General features: G+C 39.9%; 2 protein-coding genes across 3 annotated transcripts; one reads left to right on the forward strand and one right to left on the reverse strand.

Annotated features, from left to right (window-relative positions):
• The first annotated feature begins 1,978 nt into the window (after nt 1-1,978).
• Nucleotides 1,979-9,194, forward strand: si:ch1073-174d20.2 (AFG3-like protein 1). Of its 2 annotated transcripts, none has more exons than XM_036576227.1 (16): nt 1,979-1,995; nt 3,103-3,190; nt 3,280-3,371; nt 3,541-3,690; nt 3,861-3,935; nt 4,415-4,539; nt 4,769-5,036; nt 5,161-5,298; nt 5,963-6,116; nt 6,359-6,466; nt 6,591-6,716; nt 7,365-7,475; nt 7,641-7,756; nt 7,946-8,146; nt 8,259-8,453; nt 8,543-9,194. In XM_036576227.1, exons 2-16 carry the CDS (start codon nt 3,163-3,165, stop codon nt 8,765-8,767), a joined length of 2,112 nt encoding a protein of 703 aa, XP_036432120.1. In that variant the 5' UTR covers nt 1,979-1,995; nt 3,103-3,162; the 3' UTR covers nt 8,768-9,194. The 2 variants fall into 2 exon arrangements, with proteins under 2 accessions (XP_036432120.1, XP_036432118.1); XM_036576225.1 differs by lacking the exon at nt 1,979-1,995 and adding an exon at nt 2,079-2,473.
• A 5,127-nt stretch (nt 9,195-14,321) lies between these two features.
• On the reverse strand, nt 14,322-18,604 carry dbndd1 (dysbindin domain containing 1). The gene is made up of 4 exons (XM_036575475.1): nt 18,528-18,604; nt 17,483-17,629; nt 16,198-16,335; nt 14,322-14,958 (listed from the first exon to the last, which is right to left on the reverse strand). Exons 1-4 carry the CDS (start codon nt 18,556-18,558, stop codon nt 14,786-14,788), a joined length of 489 nt encoding a protein of 162 aa, XP_036431368.1. The 5' UTR covers nt 18,559-18,604; the 3' UTR covers nt 14,322-14,785.
• Nucleotides 18,605-21,888: the final 3,284 nt, after the last annotated feature.

Raw genomic sequence — 21,888 nt, forward strand, 5'->3', positions numbered from 1 at the left:
AAAATGATGAGAAGATGACATCAGTTGAAAGGGTCCTGTAAAGTATAAGACCACTTTCCTCTAAACATAAGAGAAATCCCTGCAGAAATCCACCCAGAGCAAAAAAAAATTATTAAAAAGTACAAATTCACACGTGAGCAAGAATGGATCAGGTACAGCAGTGTTGTGTAGATTTCTAAACACTACAGTGCCAAAAATGGTCCAACACCCCAGTAATATTTGGTGATCATTTCCACTGATGGACAGGGTGCCCACTGCTCGCCAGCCTTCTGGACCAGTTTGACCACCATGGAGCTTCTCGCTGTACAATGCTGTGCAAACCTCACCTGCGTGAACTGACCTTTCTGATGATGATGCTGCTGCACAGACTCAAACTATCTGATTATAACCGTAGCTTCACCTGTTTTCCCCATTTCTGTATTTTAATATTTTATACTAACACTGTTTCCTATCCAGTGTCGACCAGAGGAGGATGGGTTCCTCTTTGAGTCTTGGTTCTTTTCAAGGTATCTTCCTTTTGCTCTTGGGGAGTTTTTCTTTGCCACTGTCGCCATTGGCGACGCTCATGGGGGCTTGGACCCGGATTTTTCTCTAAAGCTGCTTTGTGACACCGCCTGTTGTAAAAAAAAAGCTATATAAAAAATGCCTTGACTATATAAAAAATGCCTTGACTAGAATTGGTCTGACCTGCATCAGGAGGCTACAGGCAGCAACTTGTAAACCTACAAAGTGCACATATATGGTGGCTGTCCCTGATAAATTGTGTATTTTGTGTGGTGTTTTTTTTTTGTTGTTTTTTTTACATCCCATTTGTATCTGTATGTAATTCATTATTTTCTATTCACATACAGAAAAAAAAACATCTTCGAGCCATTTTTTCTCCCCTCATGTCCTGTACAGCCATTAGTCAGTAAAGACATCGGATATCCACTCGACGGCCAAAAAAGAGCAAAGACACTCCATTGATTTCCCAAACAAGGAGTGCATATAATTGTTTTGGTTTTTTTTTCAGCCAATTCTTTTCACTGACCCTTTTCAGCTGTTAAAAGTGCACTCAAACAGCATGTTAACAGGAAAGAATGATATGGTTTGTATATTTTTATTTATTTACAATTTAAAATTGTAGTCTCACACTTGTAATTGATGTCACACCATGCATAGAATTTGCTGAGATGCAGTAGGATCTCCTGTAAAACAGGGAGAAAGGCAAAACGCGGGGAGGTTGGGTTGAGAGGAGTGTTTAAAAATCAAGGTAAGGCCAGTGAGGGAAAGGGGAGAGAATAAGCTATGAGAGATGGAGGATAAATGTGTGTGTTTGTATGTATGTGTATATATACATATATATACACACACATATAATGTGTTTGGTGAAAACATTAACCCTGATTGGAACCACTTAGATAAACAGTCAAATCAGCTGTACTGGACCTCACAGTTCCACATACAGTGCTTCATTAAAAATGGTACAGCAAGGCTGTCCGGAGTTCATGTCTCCGCACTCATGTAACTACATAATCTTGAGTTTACTATTTATAATGACCACTGTGGATCGATTTGACCGACGGTGTTTCACTCTGTTTCCTGCCGCGCTTACTGCTCTGTAACTCTGAATCGAGTTTCATCAGCAGGTCTGTACAAAGAGCGCTGAGCCTGAACACCACCAGCCAATCGCTCATCAGCCCTGAATTCATGGTCCGTGATGACTGTCCGATTCAGAAACACTTAAAGCCCCTCTTACTCACCCTAGAAACTTGTCGAGGGGTCAACCTTTTACACATTTTCCTTTTAAATATTGTAGCCGCCTATAAGTTCAGTGAATGCTTTTTTTTACACATAATTAATTAGTGACCATGTTTTTAAAGACCATAAAAATCCAGAATGTTTGGTTTTCCCTGTTTTAAGTCTTTCCCTGAAGTGCGTAGGGGAAGTGAGTAGGTTTTTTTTAAAGACGGCCCTGTTTACTGAAGGACCCTGAGTCGACCGTTTTGCCTGGTGGTGTGTAAAGATAGAATCTTCTAACAGCATGTACATTACCCGGTTGTGTTTGTATGACTGTGTATCGGTGGTTTATTTTAAAGCATTCTCTCAAGGTGGATAAATAGTTTGTAGTCTAAGGACGGTGCGTTACACAAGTGTCGCCAGGCAATTTCTCCGGGCACCTAGAAGCTCGTGCTTCCATTTCACCTTCTGCACCGCTGTTACTGAGCGCGCTGTCTTGCTGTGTGACTGAGTGCAGGTTTTCAGGAGACTCCGGCGGTTTGAGACTTGCTGAGTTTGAGAGGAGGGCGGCGGCGGCGGCGCCAGGAGAATGGCTCTAATGTTAGGGCTGCTCTCGGCGGCTGCTGCGCGGCCTGTGCGGCTCGGAGTGAGGAGTTTAAGGAGTCTACCTTCACAGCAGCGCTGCAGCTCTGTCACTGCTGCTGCTGTGAGGGGGAAACTTTTCTCTCCCTGCTTAAGGGCAGCCTGCTACAGGGTAAACGCGCTTTCTGACTCTCTCAGTTTACCACACTGCTCCTATATCAGCCAGCATCCTCTACATACAGTGTACCGTATTACTGTTATCACGTCTTTATTGTCCTACCGTGTATCAGTGCTGGGTTAGTGATGGGGCAGCCTGACAGTCATGATGACTAGGCGTGTGCTCAGCAGCTGCGCTGTAGGGCTGAGCGATTTGAGGAAAATATGTGATTGATTTAAATACAATTATTTTCTATGAATTAATTTCAAGACCTGTTTTTTAGCCAGGAAGAGCAGCATATCCACCTTTTCTGGCATGAAACTTGAACACTGAGTGTGCCAGACTACCAGTTAGTTGTGGTTGTGATGTCATACATACAGCACTTGGGTGTTTTGGAGCCTCTGATTGGTCTAACTCAGTAGTTCCCAATCTCTGAGTTATTAGGTACATTTCCCCATTTAACACTTGTCAAGACCACATTGTTGATAATGTATAATTAAAAAATGTAGTTCTTTAGGTTTGAAAAAAGGATTAATCTTTCAGCCCTACTTCGTTGTTTCATCAGTAAATGACTGTAGATCTATGTAGAGCTCTCCACTTTCTTCCTCTACCAGACCGCCTGTTTACATCTGTATCTCCCCCAGGGTTTGTCACTGAACCACATCAAACCGTTGTCCACTGTAAATAACGTCTTGTGTCCCTCCATGCTTTACTCAAGCGATCCTTCAAAAGGTAATTTTGAGCTTTAACCTGTTTTAAAAAGGGCCCAAACTTGCTTATTATTGAATTACGATAATTTCTATTTTTTCCCCTTCCTACAGATGGTAAACCTGGTGGATCAGAGCGTCAGTCGAGTAGGGGAGGAGGAGGAAAGAAAGGAGGGAAGAAGGATTGGAAAAGTCGTTTACAACAGGTAAATTATGTTACGAGACAATATGGGATTACTATATTAATCCATATTGCATCCATCAGTGTAATAGTCTAGTTCATGGTCTATATGCTAGCTCTGATTTGTTTATTTCAGCAGGTCATCATAGTTTAACAATACTGTTCCCTCACCTGCTGAATTCTTGTCACATCAGGGTGACGTGCCGTGGGATGATAAAGATTTCCGCTATATGGCGATCACATTGGGAGGTGTTGCATCTGTCTTGCTCTACTTGTACCTCCGTGATCCAGGCAAAGAAATCACTTGGAAAGATTTTGTCCATCGCTACCTGGGCAGAGGACTAGTGAGAACATTATCCATCATATATCTGAAGAATGCTTTTCATGTATTGTTAAATGTTCCAGTTGTAATGTGACATCTGATATGTCTATATATTGTGAAGTGTATTTGAACTGCTTGTGATAGCTTTGTTACTTTTGATAAAAAGCATTCTTTATTTTTTTTTTCCTGCAGGTTGACCGTTTGGAAGTTGTGAACAAGCAGTTTGTGAGGGTCATTCTTGTTCCAGGTGCAGACACTTCAGATGGAGTAAGTTGAATAGGTGCACTGATAATTGAATCAGTGATGTACAGTTTATATAAACTCTTTCTTGATTTGTAGTTTTTATAAATTTAAACTCACTTCAAATGCATGAGAGAGACTAGATCTCAGTTGTTTTTCTACACAGGCTACAAGGTAGTAAATAAAGAGTTTAATTCCACAATGCTGTATATCCATTTTTAACAGCTTTGGTTGTAATGTGTGTTTGAAAAGAAAAACAGCATATAATGAAACATTAAAAAGCACTTTCATTTTTCTAATAAAGGTTGTATTAATCATAATATAGCATTGAAATTTCTTGTATGTGTCAAGCTCGCTTCCCACAATCTACATCATAAAAAAAAAGAAAATTCTCATAAGCATTCAAATGATTTAGTGAGTGTAGTTAAGTGTGTCCTAGATGAAGAAAAATAGTTTCATATCAAATAGATTTCCTCATAGTAGTGTTGTTTTATTTTCTCCATCAGAGCTATGTTTGGTTTAACATTGGCAGTGTTGACACATTTGAGAGGAATCTGGAGGCTGCCCACTATGAGCTCGGTCTTGAGCCGTCCCACAGAGCGGCAGTAGTGTACAGCTCAGAGAGTGATGGGTAAGAGTCTGCTCAGGAGACCTTCACTGCCCTCTATGGGTCACACACTGAAATGATTCTCTACGATCTGAATTAACTTGAAAGAGCCTTTTGTATGTATAACTTGCTTTTGACTGATTATCTGCATTTGTGTTGTATGACTGGGGTTGATGACTGTGATACCAGCATGCATAGAACTGAGATCAGAAAAGGCTGAAATCTTGATTAATATTTCTTTTCTTTGTTCCAGGTCTTTTCTTATGAGCATCATTCCCACCTTGTTGCTGATTGGTTTTTTGCTCTTCACACTACGAAGAGGGCCAATGGGTGGAGGTGTGGGGGGAGGAAGGGGGCCTTTCAGCATGAGTGAATCCACTGCAAAGATGATGAAGGACAACATAACTGTGAAGTTTAAAGATGTGGCTGGGTGTGAGGAGGCAAAACTGGAGATCCTAGAGTTTGTCAACTTTCTGAAGAACCCACAGCAGTACCAGGACCTCGGTGCTAAGATCCCTAAGGTAAATCAGTGGATGAGGCCAAGCTGCTGCTGTTGGTGTTACACAACATGTTTGTGTTCTACAACACGTTCTGTTATGTTGGAAGAGTATTATTTACTAATTGTTAAGCTCTGTGTATTTTAAGGGTGCTGTGCTGTCAGGTCCCCCTGGAACAGGGAAGACTCTGCTGGCCAAAGCCACTGCTGGAGAAGCAAACGTTCCCTTCATTACTGTCAATGGTTCAGAGTTCCTGGAGATGTTTGTGGGAGTTGGACCAGCGAGGGTGAGCTAAAGACTGTTTGTTTTTGTGTGTATCAGAGGGAGAAAAGGAGAGAAGATGAATGACACTGCTTGTCAAACATTTGGATTCATTTCGCATTTTTGTGTGATTTTATATACAGTAATAACTTGCATAATGTTGATTTTAAATATTACAAATACACAAAGTTATTTTTACATCGTAATATTTTGTGTATTTTTTATATTTTGGGTCAATAGGGATTTATTTAATGGTAAATCATTCCTTGTCCTTCTCAGTTTAGTCATTTTTGCCAGATTTTCTTTTGATCATAAGCATTTGAAAAACAAGACATTGTTAAAATTAATTTTATCACTTTATTGTTGATGTTATATATATTTTTAAGTCATTTAAGAATCATCTCCAACTCTGCTGTTATTCTTGATCCATCTAAAATGTCTTTTAATATATTTTTTTCATAGTTTGAAACCAGTGAAGTTGCACAGGACATATTACAATATTTTTATATAATAATCTTTTTTTTGTATGATCTTTTTTACATTATAATCTTTTTGTTTACTATACTGTACTTTATTTACTGCAGAAATTCCCAGCTACAGTACTCACCACATGTCACCTGATTGTATTTATGGAACTTCTATGAAGAGAAAAAATGGCTAAGCTGACCTATTAATTCACTTTTCTTCAGGTGAGGGACATGTTTGCTATGGCCAGGAAGAATGCTCCCTGCATTCTTTTCATTGATGAGATTGATGCAGTTGGCAGAAAGAGAGGTGGAGGGAACTTTGGGGGTCAGAGTGAGCAGGAGAACACCCTCAACCAGCTGCTTGTGGAAATGGATGGTATGTGTAAAGCTGCATGAGATGAGCAATAAAGACCTGAACTCACTGTGTTACTCTGGTTATGAGAACAGTTGTTTTGCGTAACTCTGAAATCAGTCATATTTCTGAAATGTATCTGATTTAGTAGGTTGAGCTCATGTCCAAATATTTGTTCATTTTAGAATTGTCCTTGTAGTTATGTTACTTCAAGTCCTTGGTTGTTTCAGTCACCTTTACATACTAGCTTTTTGGGGGACCCACAGGTTTCAACACTAGTACAAATGTTGTGGTCTTGGCTGGCACAAACAGACCTGACGTCCTGGATCCTGCTCTGATGCGACCTGGGAGATTTGACCGACAGATTTACATCGGTTTGAAGCTCTTCTTACAGCTGTTTTAACACAGCTCTGTTTTTCTGTTATATGCCATAATCAACATTCATATTTAATTGATGTCCAGGTACATTTACTTATGTTATTTGTGTAAATTTTGCAGGTCCTCCGGATATAAAAGGCAGAGCTTCCATCTTCAAGGTTCACTTGAGGCCTCTTAAGCTGGACCCAGGTCTGGACCGAGATGCCATCGCTAGGAGAATGGCTGCTTCTACCCCTGGTTTCACAGGTGAGGGAGAGATTTGGCTCAACGTGTACTAAATGTCTTGAAGTATGAATGGTGATTTATCTAGTTGACACTTATTGATTGAGATCAAATTCTGATTCTGGATTAACATTTTTACTTTGAGTCTTATATATCATGAGAATCAGGACCTAACAGCATGGGAAGCAGGTGATTTCTGATGTATTCAAATGTACTTCAAAAATGTACTGCTTATATTGAGCATGTTTAAACCCTGTCTATTGACTGAAGTTCAAATATAGTAAAAAAAAAAAATCATCTGCACCATCGTTTGTCAACCATTAAAGATAAATGTAACTGTCCTCAAAGTTACAAGAGGATGTTTTATTTTAAAATTGCAGTCTGAAGGCATCACAAATCAGTTGCAGTCATTTTCTGACATCGCATTTCTCATCATGATAGTTACTAAAACAGCTTTTTAAAATTCCCATCAAAGAATGATGTTTTTGAAAATGAGTAAAAATTAAAAGAAGTATATGGAATGGTAAGCCAGTATGCCAGGGACATTTTGTATTCATTCTGCTTTTTACTAAGGATTCTTAATACTTAGGGCGGACTTGTCTGTGTGTTAATGATGGAATAAGTAGATAATGACTGAGGTGCTTACTGTGCGTCTCTGTTATTGCCCCTTAGGAGCTGACATTGCAAATGTGTGTAATGAAGCAGCACTCATTGCTGCCAGGCATCTCAGTGAGGCTGTAAATGCCAAACACTTTGAACAGGCTATTGACAGAGTGATCGGAGGTGAGTCTTGAAATCAATCCCTTTTTCACACCTTGAGTTTTAATTTTATTGTTTAGAGACAAGAACTCTTGCAAATTCCATTTTAGTCTAATGAACTAGAACATATATCAGTTGATTCCTGTGTGAAATCTATATGGAATGTGTTTGTCCACTTTATTTGCACAGGGCTGGAGAAGAAGACGCAGGTCTTGCAGCCCACTGAGAAGAAAACAGTGGCATACCATGAGGCTGGTCACGCTATAGTGGGTTGGTTCCTTGAGCATGCTGACCCACTACTCAAGGTATATGAGGAAATGCTTTGACATGTTTTAAATGTATAATTAGGTATGTTTCAAAACAGCAAAAATGGTTCTTGGAATCTGATCTTGGAAGTGCACTTAGAGCAAAACAGAGTTTAATGAGTTCTGTGGTAAAGCTACCTGCAACAACACTTTAAATCACTCACATATTGGTGTCCTTCTGTATCTCAGGTGTCGATTATTCCACGTGGGAAAGGTTTAGGCTATGCCCAGTACCTCCCCAAAGAACAGTACTTGTATACACGGGAGCAACTGTTTGACAGGATGTGTATGATGCTGGGTGGCCGTGTGGCTGAGCAGGTATTCTTTGGCAGAATCACCACTGGAGCTCAGGATGACCTGAAGAAGGTCACCCAGTCAGCCTACGCACAGGTATAGACACAGGCTGGTCCCCAGCTCCAGCATGGACACACATATATGTATCCGTTTCTCTTTGTTTATTTCTCTCTCTTTGTGTCTTTCTCTCATTCTTTATGTCCTGTAGATAGTGCAGTTTGGGATGAGCGAAAAGGTGGGGCAGGTGTCGTTTGATCTGCCGCGGCAGGGTGAGATGGTCTTGGAGAAGCCCTACAGTGAGGCCACGGCAGAGCTGATTGATGAAGAGGTCAGAGAGTTGGTGGACAAAGCTTACCAAAGAACTCTGAAACTCATCACAGAAAAACGTGACCTAGTTGAGATGGTAAGATTTTAGAAGACTTTTTGGAGTATTTTGTCACGCCTGTCTTATACAGGTGATCAAGTGATTTTTGATGTTCTGTGTGCATGTAGGTAGGAAAGCGTCTCCTGGAAAAGGAGGTCCTGGACAAAGCAGATATGTTGGAGCTTCTCGGTCCCAGGCCATTTGAGGAGAAATCTACCTATGAGGAGTTTGTGGAGGGCACAGGCAGCTTTGAGGAGGACACAAGCCTACCAGAGGGGCTAAAAGACTGGAACCAGGAAAAGGGGAAGAACCAGGAGGAGCCATCAGCCTCACAAGAGAAACAGGCAGCTTAAAGCCTCATAGTACCTCTCTCTTACCTGGCTCAGGTGTTAATAATATTGAGCTGGTTTACCTTTTATTCTGCATTTCACATTTACCAAAAATGTGAACATCGGGTTTATAACAATATTTGCCTTAACCAGCATTGGTGGCATGAATTATGCCTAATAAACCACAAAACCTGGTATTGAAGTCTGTATACCATTTTACATTTCAGTTTAGATACACAGCCTTAGTGTTATTTAATATCAAGAGTTTTAAAAGTTACGTTATGGACCGAATTATTTACATTATGGATTTTTTTCTCCTCTTTATGAAAGGGGAAGAGATGGTGCTGTATATTTGTATAAACTGGGTATTGTGAAAATGTTGTTTTGACAAATTTATATTTCACAGACATTGTGCTTATTTAATTAAATGAGTTTATTTCCCAAAAACAAACGGTTTGGATGGTGTTTTAATGGTGAGCACCATCACGAATTGTGTTCCATTTATCTGTCTATTTAGCTATCTTGCTATCTGTCTATATTAGCTATCTGTTAGGACATGGCCAATGAAAAGTATTAGCACGGTGTCCGCAAGCACAGTGCAACAGTTTCATTGACAAAAATATTGTTCCACAGTACCTATTATGCATTATACACTCACCGAGTACTTTATTAGGAACACCTTTACACCTACACATTCATTAAATTATCTAATCAGCCAATCGTGCACAAAATCATGCAGATACACGCCAGCAGCTTCAGGCAATTTTCACATCAACCATCAGAATGAGGGGAGAATGGGATTAAGTTATTTTGACTGTGGCATGATTGTTGGTGTCGGAGTATTTTGAGTATTTCTATATCTGCTGATCTGGGATTTTCACACAAAACAGTCTCTAGAGTTTTGTCGCAACCAAGAGTTGTCTCTTCTGCCCAGGGTCTAGACATATATGAATATCTCTAATATGTTCTATGCTATTGCCCTGATAACTAACTGTAGTCTAAAATGAATTAAAGGAATAAAATAATATCAACAAAAAGTAAAAAGGATAAAACGGAATAAAAAAGACTTCAGCCGCTGAATTCTTGTGGAAGGACGGAAAAGGCCATCTCTTTATTAAGCTTTAAGTGGCAAGATGGTTCCCGGACAACCACAATGCAAATATCATCACGAAGCATCCTTTTTTTTTTTATATCCTTTTTGGGGTGATGAAGTAATCACCCCACCCCTTTTTACACAGTTCCATATCATCTTAGTCCCCATTATATCCAAACCCTGCACCCTTTTTGGCAACCCTTAAAACCAAACGCTCATGATGTCACTTTTTTAAAAACCATTCTAACCTGGTTGTACCAGGCTCTTTCATCCTCTCCAGGTCTTCTTCACCCAAGTTCAGGAGTTCACTTGAACTATAATTTGTACTGTCATCTAACAGAATTCCCCTTTAATTAGTTTTTACCTCGGCTATAGTTTATACTGTCATCCAACAATTCCCTTCCTTTCAGCCGTAATTTGTAGCCACACTTTGTACAGTTTCTTTTTTGTGAGTTTCAAGAGTTCATTGAGTTCATCCCCTTTAGAGGTGATATCCCAAATGCATGCAGTCTATAGCCTGCTTCCCAATGTTATCTTTTTTCAGGAGATTTCCAAATGCTCAAGTTTGCTAATATTTAGTTTATTGATTATTAATCAGGAAAGTTTCATTAAATATCTCTGTCAGTTTACTCAGAATGGTGCAATAAAGAAAAAACATCCGGTGAGCAGCAGTTCTGATAACCACTCTCTACAATTGCAGTCAGCAGAAAGGCATCTCAGAATGCACAACATGTCAAACTTTGAGGGCTACAACAGCAGAAGACCACATTGGGGTCCACTTCTGTCAGCCAAAAACATAAAGCTGAGGCTGCAGTGGGCACAAGTTTACCAAAACTGGCCACCTGAAAACTGGACAAAAGTAGCCTGGTCCAATGAATCTCGATTTCTGCTGAAGCACACAGATGACAGGATCAGAATTTGCCACCAACATCTTGAGTCCATGGGCCCAACCTTCCTTGTGTCAACAGTTGCAAGCTGGTGGAGGTGGTGTAATGGTGTGGGCAATGTTTTCTTGGCACACTTTGGGCCTATTAATGCCAATCAGTCACCACTTGAATGCCACAGCCTATGTGAGTATTGTTGCTAACCATGTGCATCTCTTGAAGGCCACAGTTTAGCCTTCTTCTAACGGCTATTTCCAGCATTATAACGGGTGTCACAAAGCAAACATCATCTCAAACTTTTTTTTTATAAACATGCCAATGAGTTCAGTGTTCTTTATTGGCCTTCTCAGTCACCAGATCTCAATCCAATAGAACACCTTTGGGATGTGGTAAAACAGGAAATTCACAGCATGAACCTGAAAAATCTGCAGGAATTGCATGATGCATCATGTCAACATGGACCAGAATCTCAAAGCAATGTTTCCAACATCTTGTGGAATCCATGCTATTGGTTCCTAATAATATATGTTCCTAATAATATATGTCCAGAGAGCTGAGCGCAAACCTCCTGAGCGCAAACTCTCAGGTGCTGCTTAAAGAAACTCAAGATGGCCTCAAGTACTGGCTCCTTTCTTAAAGTGACACTCCAGCCAAATGAAAACTGTCACCTTTGCTACGTCTCTTGTAAACATACTTACTTGCCTCCTACAGTGGTGCCACAGTTGTCCCAAGAAGGAGATTTTCAAGTTTTAGAATTAGGAAAAATCTCTTTTGAAGGTATGAGAAATGTTTGAAAACTTACAAGCACTTTGAGGGGAATACATGAGGGAGGACTGATGTTTTTTATTATCATTATTATTTGTTACTTTTCTTTCCACCTGCTCGCTGAATGCCTGTATGTATTAGCTTCTACATCTGTGGTTACCAGCACTGTTCCTGGAGATCCACTTTCTGCAGACTTTAATTCCTAATCAACCCCATCTGAACAGTTTAATTCTTGTCTCAAGACGTCCCTGATTTCAGTTTATTAGATTTGGGTTAGAGGTGAATGCAGGCTGAGCACAGTAACACAGATGGACAAAAACACAAAAGGGATACATCATGAATTCTGTCAAACTGAGAATGCTACGGTGTGCAAAGGTTGCACTACAGAATACTACTACATGGCAATTAATATTCCAAAAAAGGGGTTTAGGCCGAATGCCCATTTAACACTTATAGAGCAATTAGCACATTGATGGTGCTTGTGTTTATATTCCAGTGCTATTGATATTGCTGGTAATACTGAGCCCCCTTTTCATTGTTGTTGCTACAGGAGCTTTTGGTGTCTTGTGCCAAACTATAATTATAATTTTTTCCATGCAAGTTAAGGCTATGAACCAAGTTCTTCTTTTACACTTCTTTTTAAGTCTATTACTTCTGCTTGCACCCTTTCACATTCTCCCATTATTTCACAGTAACAACTCCACCATAACTAGTCCATATAAAATACTCACCTCCACCATGTGTGCCTCAGTTTGCCATTATACACTCTAAACCGAGCCATAATGACTTCTCTGTGTCAGCACAAGTAGGGCACAGCCAGAATGATTTATCACAGGCTCACTCTCTAAGCCTCTCTCTGCCTGAAACTGATGCCCTGCTCATCAGGGAGACTCCCATTTTAGATCATGGATGCAGTCTAGATTGCACCACAATCAGTGTTGTCCAAAATGCTTGAAGATCCTGCATAATGAAAATCAGGGAAAACACAATTTGATCCAATTTTGTTCCACTGACATTCTTTGTATATACAGCAGCAAAAAAGTGCTTCAATTAGACTGAAGCTGGGAGATTTTCACACTTCAGCTGGCATTGTTAGGCTCACATGCAGGAAACACTAGCAGGAAACATTTTTTATTGGATGCTGCAAGACCTCATTTTCCTCTAATAATATAAACATGTTATTAGTAAAACAAACTGCCTGTATGCAGTTTTTGTCAGCTTTTGTTACACATGATTCAGTCTTCACCAGTAAATAAAGATGGCTAAACAATGCCTGTTTTGTCCTGAAAATATAGCTTCACATGAATATGTGCCTCTGTTTGTATTATTACTAGATATTGAAGCTTCCATTATCATATGACACTTTATTTAAATCTTTCTATTCATGAATCAAAGCAACATGTTCAGTGATAAATCCGGCTAGACATACAAAACAGCATTTATTAAAAGCTTTCTAATGTGTACATTAGAAAAGGCTTTCTAAAGTAATAATGTAAGGTAATAAGGTACCATATATCAAAAGAAAATCAAAAAAGAGTAACAACCACCCACACCATCTTTTATGCTTTATTTCTTTGTCACTGTTTTATTTATTTTGATTCGTTTGACTGTTTTTACCACTCTGTCTTTATGTTTCTTCATGTATCATGTGTCATACCCTGTTTTAAACATGCTTATTGTAATTTAACCCTGTAATAACCTGTAACTGCATCATTATGACTGTACAGTTTTAGAAATGTTGAAAGTTTTCACACGTATGAATGGCATATACGTCTTCTCTTTTTAAGTCTTCAGAACACCAGTAATATACCCAGAGGACTTTCATTGGAATCATTGGATGGAAAAATAAATATTGCTGACACATGTCAGAGTTTTTTCACCAGGCCATATCACTGATGGAGAAAACTGCTCAGCACACACTCAAAACTTAATTATTTTTCCCTCTGTTCCTTTTTTCCTTCATTGTTTGTTTCACTCTGTTTTAGAATATAATTTTCCACCTGGGAGCTAGTCTATATGCAAGTTTACACAGGTAAGCTTTATTCATATGCCACCGTTTACAGAACACTGTTACAATGCTGTGTGTTCGCGTACAGTCCTGTGCAAAAGTCAGAGACCACCCTTCATTTATTTAATTTCTAGTCAAATGACCATTATGTACAAGATATTAATTTTTCAGGAGACATTTCTGAGGATTCAACAAATAATTAAAAGATATAAAGAAACAAAACCCCTAACAACCGAGCAAGACCTGGTAGACTACCAAAACTGTCCCCATCAGATAAACAGTACTTAAAGCTTTCGTCTTTGAGAGAGAGGAGAAAATCAAACTCCACTTTTGCTTCAGATCTAAAAAAAATCTAGTTGTTTCTGTCCATCCTTCCACTGTGAGAAGACAACACTATGAGTCTGAAAGGATGTGCAGCTGTAAAGACACTGTTACTGAGAACACATCTGCGAATCAAACAAAGAAGTTGCTGGTGTTCTCAGAACAGTGGACTGACCACCTCAGAGTCCAGACCTCAACATCAGTGAATGTGTTCACTTGGGTTGTAAGAAGCAGAAAATGCAACCAGCTTCTAAGACTGAACTTTGGAGGTGTGGAAAAACATCCTTGCAAATTTCTTTTAAAAACTGAAAGCAAGCTTCCTGAAAAAAAAATGGAAACTGTAATAATGGCAAAGAGTGGACACACTAAAACAGAAAAATGAAACATGATAATTAACTGTTGAGGCTTCTCTGTGATTTTATGTCAAATGTTCTGATTTTTCTGAAAAGAAATGAACAAATGTACTTAAAGGCCGTTTTAATATGAAATTAAATAAATGAAGGGAGGTTTTTGCACAGCACTGTAGGCCACTCACAGGCTGTTAAAATGGAATTCTTCCCACCTTAAAACAGAATGTAATGTATTTTGAGGCTTTGCATCAGTTCTTAACAGCTCCTTAGGTCGGTTCCTCTCCAGAATCAAGAAAGACTCTGAATGGGCTGCAATGCTTCATGAGATCATGCTTTGAGTTCTTCATATAGATATGCTGAAAAGACCGTATGAGCTGCATCACTGATTCACCTCCCTCTGAGTGCTGGTTAGAGGAGGGATTTTGCATGTCTAGACGAGCCCACTCTTCATTCAACCTTTGGAGGTTTCTTTATTTGCCCCATTTAGGCAAGAAAAATCACATATCTTCATCAGGGGTCTCTGTGTCCTTTCAGAGAACCCTCATCACTTCCTTGGGAAGGAACTTTCATGCCCAAGTCAAGGACTTCTGTCCTCTCTGAGCCCATGGAGCTGTCTGTGGCTCAGGGCTGCTGGGATTGGGAGCGTTCTAGCTTCAACAAAGGCTCTGTGTTCTCTGAGTCGCTGTGATGTTTCCGGTCCCTGGATTGCTGCTCCCCTTTGCCGCCTCGGGTCCAGGAAGGTGATCGGACATAACCGCCATGAGGAAAGCGTGGCAACGGAGGCTGCTGCTGATCTGAGGGGTGAACAAGTCAGGATGACAGGGTTAAATGTGCAAACACTTTTGTTTCCATTTTTTGTGGCTTTATCTCAGTGCTGGTTTACTCTGACCTTTAACATGTTACCTGTGGTTTACACACACTTCCTATGCTGCCCTCTGTTTTCTCTGTGGGGGACAATGTTTCTCAGTGTCTAAGTCACTTTATAAAAGAACAAAAAAGGTTGCCTGGTGACTTGAGGCTAAAGGTCAGGATAGATAGATTCAAGGCCACGCTGTAACTTAAGATGGCCAATTGAGGCTAAACTAATCTTAAAAGATCAGGAAAAGAAAGGCAGAGAAAGGCCAGTGCCTCTGACAGTGTTGTGAAATGAAATATTCAAGAGGTACACATTTGTGCACTTCAGCTTAGCTCTCTATCAAATAATCATGTGCTCGTAGAGGGGAAATACAGAAGATCTGTGGGAAGAAATAAGCTGAATAAGAAAACTAGCTGTACAAGTTCCCCTTTCTTATCCTTGTGTCAGTTGGTTCACAGCAGCTAAAATCACACTTTGTGAAAGAGTTTGCATTTGCGGTGTCCAAATGCACCAATTACCAAGCAACAATAACCATTTGTGTTGGTCACACAAATTGAAAAGTTAAAGGTTATCAGACTTCCAAAAAAAAGTCACATGGGTTGGGCTCCTGAGCGGTGCAGCTGTCTAAGTGATGCCACAGCCATCCGTGGCTGGAAGTCCAAGACAGCTTAACTGGTCTCGCTCTCCTTGGTTGGGTAGGATGGTTCCCCCTCTCCCCATCACTCAGCGTGATACTAACATGATGCTAGCTCAGCTAATGTAACAGAACTGGCAGTGAGCGTTCTCCAAGCATGTTCTCCAAGCATGAAGTTGCGTTAATTGCAGTTTGAAAAATGCAGTGACTGGCTCCACATCTCAGAGGAGGCACGTGTTAGCCTTCATCCTCCCCCAATCACACAAAACTTGGTTGCATGCTTAGTAGCACTGTGTGACTTGGAGAAAAAATGCCATATAAGTTTTTAGGATTTAACAACTTAACAAATACAGAATTCCCCTTTTTAGCTTCTTAAATCATAAGGGTCTTACAACTACATAACTTACATATTAGTATCATAGTAGTTACTGAATCATTTTTTCATCAGTACTCTATAACAAGTGTAACAATTACTAACTGAATGATATGCCTAGTGTTTATGGAGTTTAAAAGATGGCTGAATAGAAGTAAAAAGAGACACACTTGATGCCGATTCATTGTGGTTCTCTTCATCTGAATCAGCAAACACTTCTCCCAGCTCCTGATCAGACATGTCTGTGAGCTCCGTCAGGTCCAGAAGATCAAAGTGTACCTCCAGAGAGGACACACTGCTCAGTGGCTCTGAGGAAGCATAGAACATAATAGCAAGAAAGCATTACTAGTAAAGGTAAGGATCACACAAAAGAAGCTAGTACTCAATGTGGTTCAGCTTAGTTTGACTTTACATCACCCCTGTGATCAAGGTGACAGTTCTGCTGATAAAACAGTTTAGAGACAAGACTGTATTAGCTATTAGCTGTTCACCTCACAAAATGGAAACAAAACTCCCACTGTACCAGCCTTGCCATGACAGATGATGAATGGGAAAGACAGGAAATGCTCACACTAGCTTACATCCACAGTACACTGTTAGAAATGCCTACTTTGTACTTCCACTCATTGGACACTTATAAGCTATAAGCTGCCTTTTAGAGCCACTATATAGACGTACAATTACAGACTGTACTTCATCTGTTGTCATGCACGATTTGTTAGCCACCCTCTACCCCAGGGGTTCCTAATTCCAGTACTGGTGACCCCACACTATGCACATTTTGTGCTTTGTCTCATCTAGCACACCTGATTCAACTCATCATCTAATTAACTAATTATCTCCTCGTAGGCTAGGTCAGATGTGCAAAGTAGGGGAAAAAGGAAACAATGTGCAGAGCATGGGGGTCACCAGAACTGGGATTAGGAACCCCTGCTCTACCCCAATCACTACTAATGAGTTTCTGTTGAGAGTGGTCCACCACCTCCAGGTCCACCCCTTGAATCCACTTTCTGGTTCTAGATTTTGTAATCGCTGATAGGTATGACATGTAGTGGGCAACCAGTAAATACAAAATCCAGGACTGCTAACTGGATTGAAGGTCCAGAGTTGAAGATGCATGGATACATGACAACAGAGGGGCAACAGCAGGGGTGTCCAATCTTATCTTCAAAGGTCCAGTTTGTCTGCAAATTTTCATTCCAAAGACGTAGGAGCAGAGTTTAATCAGTTCAATCAGTTTAATCAGTTCAATCAGTTGATCTCAGTCTTCAAACAATTGATAATGTGTGCTCCTGCTTGTTTGGAATGAAAATCGGCCCTTTGCAGATAAGACTGGACAACACTAGGCTTCCGTCTCTAACTGTACACTAGTACAGTAAGAGCTAATCATTTCTAATATAGTGACCAGTGAGTGTATATCTGTTTGACTCTATGTAATCATAATTCCCCACTTACGGCGTCTCTCTGCAATCAGCACCTGGCTGCAATGGTGCCCAGGGGTTCCAACTTGCTCTCCTGAAGCATTGTGGGATGCCTCGCTGGTGAGACTCGCAGAGCTGGAGGACTTGAGAAGTTTATGAAGGTCTCTGTCTCTGTTTGGCTCTGCAGAAAGAATGCAAAAAGAATGTGAATCCTTACTGGAAGCGTTTATTTATGTCCAAAAGCACTGCCAGCTAAACCCCTCTACTGACTCTCTGGCTTTGGTCTGAGAGGTTGCTAGTGGCTGCCAAAATTAAGAAACATGATCGACTCCTGTTTCACAGTGTTGATGCAGTTTGCCGCCCTCTATTGATTTTTTTAAGGCAGCAACCACAACATACAAGTGTTCTGTTCCATTTTAACCATTACTGCTCTCATGGGAGAAGAGAAACCCTGACGAGTCTTTTATTATCTAAATACTCAACATCTGGAGTCACTATGTGCACTGCATCAGTGGGATGAATATTTGGTCATTGAGCGTGTTATTATGGGTGCTTCTTTTCTCTGCAGTGTGCGGGTCATCCTTCCCCTACCCCACACCTCTCATTACAATAGATTAGCCCCTCACACAGCCCACACACAGATAGAAGATATATAGCAGAGTGAGCCACTGCTGATTTTTACACCACTTTACAATTGTGCTGAATTACATGTAAAATGTCTGAAATACAGTGTGCTATATCTGTATCCAAACCAAGCTGATTAAAAGAAATCCCAATTTATCACCTCATGTTATTGTGTTTTTAAATGCAGTGTCAAAAAGCAAATGCTACAAAGATGCACCATTGAAAATGTTTAAGTTTCACTCTTAAATCATAAGCATGCATGAACACCAGCTGTCCACGCTGGTAGCAGTCTGCCTGCCGGCTTGTTCTACCTATCAGCCCTGTCGGAAAAAAAGAAATGAATGTAAAAGACCCTGCTTTGGCAATAGGACTTCCAGTAATTAGATGTTCTGTCTATATAGTGTCTGCACAGCTGTATTGAGCTGTGTTAGTGCAACAAAAAATGCGTCTCTTACCTGCAGTACTGGAGTCTGCCTGAGCCTCCATTCAGCCTACAGCAGCAGCCGGTGCAATGCTGTCTGGCGCTGCAGCCAGGGACGGGGGATGGGGGGTGGAGGAGGGAGGGGCGTAGCCTGCTCGTCACTCTCTCTCTCTCGCTCTCTCTCTCTCTCTCTCTCTATCTCTCTCTCTCTCTCTCTCCATTTCTTCTCTTTGTACGCGCAGTCACGCTTCCACACCTCCCTTGTCATTGCAGCAGGCACAGCACAATGACACATGCAGGCAAAACAAAGAAAAACGAAGACAGGAAAATGTAGTCACCTATATTATGCAAAATACACTACACAGAAAGCCAACAAAGGGAAAATTTAAGGGAGGGACCGCCAACAGACAACGAATATAGATTCTGGGATGGAGAGAATGAGGTGTAGCTGTTTGATGAGAAAGGCCTGGACAGAAACAGCAGACCCTCTCTTAGTAGACTCCAAAAGTAAATGTATCCCAGGCCATCTATGTCTGGAGAAACAACAGCTAATATAACAAGGTATGTTAGGTTGGACTCATTGAGTGTACATGTCAACAGTAAGCAGTAATTAAACAAAATCTCTCTCAGATGGACTCTTATATTTCATGAGCTTTCACCCATAGGTCCATTTAGTGAGTACCTAATTATTTAATTTTATTTACAGGCCCATATTTTAGATTTATTTTTCTTCCATTTTACTTTTTACTTGAGAAAATTTGTGCAGGTTTATGTACAAAATATTGTAATAATTAATTTTTACATGACTGTTTTCTAATTTCTTTTTACCCCTTAGAATAAAGCAGGCTGTTTTTATTACTGTGACTAACATGTACATATGTTCTGATTGGTCACCCTGTGTTGTCCCTAATTAAAAAGCAGTCAAGGCTGAAACACTTATAGCTTTAATGAGAATGGGTGGGGCTAAACTGCTGTAGGGAGAATAAGTGGAAATATGTAAATGTGTTGTTTTTATGACATCATAAAAACAATTAATTAACAACATGCTTTTGCGGCTTCACTTTCAAATAAGGACTGTATGGACTGTGGAATGACTGGTATGTTTTTGGAAACTTTAACAATGTTTGCATGCCACATCAAACTCTTGTATTTTAGAAATTGTGAAGGAAGTTCAGATTTCTGTCATATGGGTCCTTTAAATGTGCAGCAAAACACAGTCGTCCTTTCAAATCTGTTTTGCCCTCTGACATGAATGTTCTGGCCACTCTTCATTGTCAAACAGTGCTGCTCTTTGTTAAGCACAAATGAAAGTGTTGCAGTGGCCATTATGGGCTTTTTTCTAGAGTGAGAAATGAAATGCATTGCCTAGGACTATAATTTAGTCCCTAGAAAAGAACTGATCATGTAAAAATGGGAGAGGACAAAGGAATTTATATGAGTACACAGAGTTATGTGATCACTATCTGTGGTTAGCTCTACAAGACTCCACTGTTGACTCTGAGGGAGGGAGCAGTGTGTGCGAAGATGATTCTTGTTCAGCTTTGATATTCTACACCAGGGGCAGTGTATTCTGGACCTGTAGAGTCAGGGTCCACTACAGTTTAGCCATTTCCCTTCTTCTTCTTCGGGTACCTGACCATTTAACTGCTGTGGCTCTCCACAACTGGAATAGTTGACCCCTTTTCTACACTGTCAGGGGTGAAAAAAGTGTAGAGAAATTATGCTTAAGTGAAAGTATGAGTACTTGTCAAAATCTTATTCATTTAAATGCAGAAACATTAAGCCAAAAATATACTTCAGTTGAAGACATAATCACTTTTTAAACATACTCAACTTTATGAAAGTATACGTTTTAACAAATAAATTAGACGTTTTCTTTGTTTGGTTGAGTGTGATGTCATGGTGTGTCAAGTGGTGACTAATTGGCGCTACTAGTCCTTACACACAGACAAATTAGCACACAGTTGTTGGCATTTTACAATGATATGAATTTGGTTGAATGTTTTAATAAAACATTAAATTAAAATGTGAGAGGTAGCTCAACTGATTGGCAAAAAAGAGAAATCTCTTGGCCTTGTAACAAATACTTTGGAAGTCTATACGAAAATGTAAGAAGTAAAATGTATGTTTTTCTCTTGAAAATGTAAATGTGTAAATATATAAGTATTCACTTTCAATAATACTAAAGTAAAGCACAACTCTTCCAAAACAATACTTACACATAATGAAAAAGTACAATCATTCAAGCATTTTCCACCCTTGTACTTTATAAACAGAGTACTTCAGTGCAGTCCCTTAAAAAGAGTATTGACTGTGAATCTGATACTTGGCTAGTCCAAAGAAGATTTAGTACTGTTTTGCCTGGACAGCTGTCATACTGCCTCTTCCACATCTTCACACACTCTCCACAGGCCTGCAGGGTGCAGAATTATGGAGGACAGCTTTGTTGCTCTGGCCTCAGTTCTTAGTGAAAATCCTTCACATCTGAAAGACATCTTATGGAATTCCCCAGGATAAACACGGCTAATGAAACATGATCCTGAATTACCGAGTCACAAACTGCACATCTCAAAGCAATATAATAAAAACTGACTATTGTATTTTTTATTACAATATATTAATGGTTGAAATGGTTAGTAATGTTTAGTTATGCTGACAAGATAAAATTTTAGCAAATAGTGTACTTTAAAGGCCATCTGGGAGGAAGCCAAAACATCTTCATCCTCTTCTTTGTTTTTGGAAAGAGTTAAAATGCCCTTTTCACTCTTTTCCACCCAGAAATTCGACTATAATCTTCCCCGGGGAGGAGCTTTTTTCCAGTCTCCTTACAGAACCAACCTTAGCCCTTCCCTTTCTTTTGATTACACACAGTAAGAAACTGTGTAATCCCTGTTCTCCCAGCTAAAAGAGTGTCCCCTTCCAGAGCAATATAGTTCAGCACAGATTTGAAGTAGCTAAACTTTTGCCTCTGCTTCAGCTGCTTGGACATCTCTGCTGTGGTAGACTTGATAAACCACAGTGTAAACTGAAGAAACTGAGGTAATGTCAGTCTTTTCCTTCTTTAACCATAAAAAGAGCAAAATACAAGTAAATTTAATCCACCAGTTCTTATACTTTGTACTTTTGTGTATTTTATCATTGTACCGCCTGCTGGCCTGAAATACAGGAGAGCTGAACTGTTATCTCTGCTGGATTTGAGTCAATCTGATTTTCTACAAAGACCGTATCATCATTTTTATGTATTCATATTCTGAAAATGTTTCGATACAACCTAATACTGAAGTAGTACACTGTCAAAATAGCTCCTCGGTAAAGTTATACTGTACGTCAGGCTTCACAGCAGAACCCGAGTAAAAACAGAAGCTCTCAGTAGTTTGTTCTTCTGTTCTTCCTCT

This window comes from Colossoma macropomum, unplaced genomic scaffold (genome assembly GCF_904425465.1).
Source record: "Colossoma macropomum unplaced genomic scaffold, Colossoma_macropomum, whole genome shotgun sequence".
In the NCBI taxonomy this organism is placed as follows: Eukaryota; Metazoa; Chordata; class Actinopteri; order Characiformes; family Serrasalmidae; genus Colossoma; species Colossoma macropomum.